At 39.0% G+C, this 1779-nt stretch overlaps 1 protein-coding gene across 1 annotated transcript; it reads left to right on the top strand.

The window, feature by feature from the left end:
* Positions 1-200: 200 nt before the first annotated feature.
* LOTGIDRAFT_146643 (hypothetical protein) lies at positions 201-1501 on the top strand (the record flags this gene model as incomplete). The annotated part of the gene is made up of 3 exons (XM_009068779.1): positions 201-401; positions 872-967; positions 1424-1501. The coding sequence occupies 3 exons, from the start codon at positions 201-203 to the stop codon at positions 1499-1501; spliced, it is 375 nt and encodes a 124-aa protein (XP_009067027.1).
* Between the last annotated feature and the right edge of the window lie 278 nt (positions 1502-1779).

Genomic DNA, 1779 nt, shown 5'->3' with positions numbered 1-1779 from the left:
TGTCAGCCATATTGAATCCAGAACGAGGCTCATAATGCTAACAGAGATAACATAGTGTCACTGCAATAGACCTTATTCACGTGTCAGCCATATTGAATCCAGAACGAGGCTCATAATGCAAACAAATAAATGTAACGTTGTGTCACTGCAATAGACCTTATTCACGTGTCAGCCATATTGAATCCAGAACGAGGCCCATAATGCTAACAGAGATAAGGTTATGTCAATGCATAAAATTTTATTTTCAGCTCTCCAATGCTCTTCCACCGCGAACCATAGGCTATCCTTGGACCTTGGTTTACAGTTCTGAGAACCATGGATTCAGTTTAAAAACACTGTACAGAAACATGCAGGGACTGGACAGTCCAGTACTCATTGTGGTCGAAGATACCAATGGCCACGTAAGTAACATTTAAAGAGATTGTGAAAAGGTTTTCTAAATTTTTTATGTGTATCAGGGACACTGATAGCACCAATTTACACCATTCTAATTTTCAATCAGACGTCTGTGGTTCCTGCAATACCAATTAAAGTAAGCATTTGATGATGTCATTAATCGCAAAGTATGGCCTTTTGCAATGAGTGACGTCATCAAACACTTAGTTTGGCATAGGTCGAGATAATACCTTCAGATTTTTCAACCCGGATTCCCCTGTCAGTGATGCAGGTAAGAGGGGCTGACATGGAGAAAGTGTTTAGTCATTGGATGGGACAATAAACCGAGGCCCCGTGTGCTACAGGCTGTGCACGTTAAAGATCCCTTGACAGTTGGAAATCAAAAAGAAAAGGCCAATGCCGCTGTTCTGGAAAAATTTCCCTCATTGTACACTGCATGACTTTGCCAGTCTTTATTTTTGTTATGTTTTAACAGGTGTTTGGTGCAGTGACCAATTGTCCGTTGAAAATGAGTGACCATTTTTATGGAACCGGGGAATCTTTTCTCTACACTTTCTACCCGGATTTCAAAGTAAGTACCCGGTTTTTATTTTTCAACCAGATCTTGATGAAAATATTGTCTTTGTCCATGTTTACTCTTCTAGACACCTGATACCACTTTTCATTATGAAATACTTACTCACTTATGACTGATGTACTTCCTCATATGAAGGGTTGTGACAGGCAGGGTATGCTTACTCTTCTAGACACCTGATACCACTTTTCATTATCAAATACTTATGATTGATATACTTCCTCATATGAGGAGTTGTGACAGGCAGGGTATGCTTACTCTTCTAGACACCTGATACCACTTTTCATTATCAAATACTTACTCACTTATGATTGATATACTTCCTCAGGTGAAAAGTATATTAGCTGCTATCAATGTTTTGCCAAATGTTGTTCGGATTTTGGGTTTCGTTTTGCTGTTTGGATCGTTAGTACTTGGTTTGTTTATGTACTCCTGTTTATATTTTTTCTTCAGATTTTTCATTGGTCTGGTGATAATAATTTCTTTTTAAAAGGAAATCAGGAAAGTTTGGCGATTGGATCTGGCCAGTGAGTATTGTTTATTTTTATCTTGCAGCTAGGACATCCTAGGATCTTAACTTCTTACACTGTTTGTAGGATAGCCAAGCTCTAAGATTGTTTCGAGAATACGTTTCCAGATCTCTTTGGAACAACTGGAATAATGATGATCCTGTCTAGCAGCTGGTCCTTGACCAAACCTCTTGGTATTGATCTTTCCTGGATTATCTGTACCCATTTACAGCTGGGTTGACTGGAATAATGAGGATCTTGTCTACCAGCTGGTCCTTGACCAAACCTCTTGGTATTGAT

Source organism: Lottia gigantea (assembly GCF_000327385.1).
Source record: "Lottia gigantea unplaced genomic scaffold LOTGIsca_939, whole genome shotgun sequence".
NCBI classification, from domain to species: domain Eukaryota; kingdom Metazoa; phylum Mollusca; class Gastropoda; family Lottiidae; genus Lottia; species Lottia gigantea.
The sequence above is the reverse complement of the archived record's forward strand: the minus strand, read 5'-3'. Positions and strand labels throughout refer to the sequence as shown.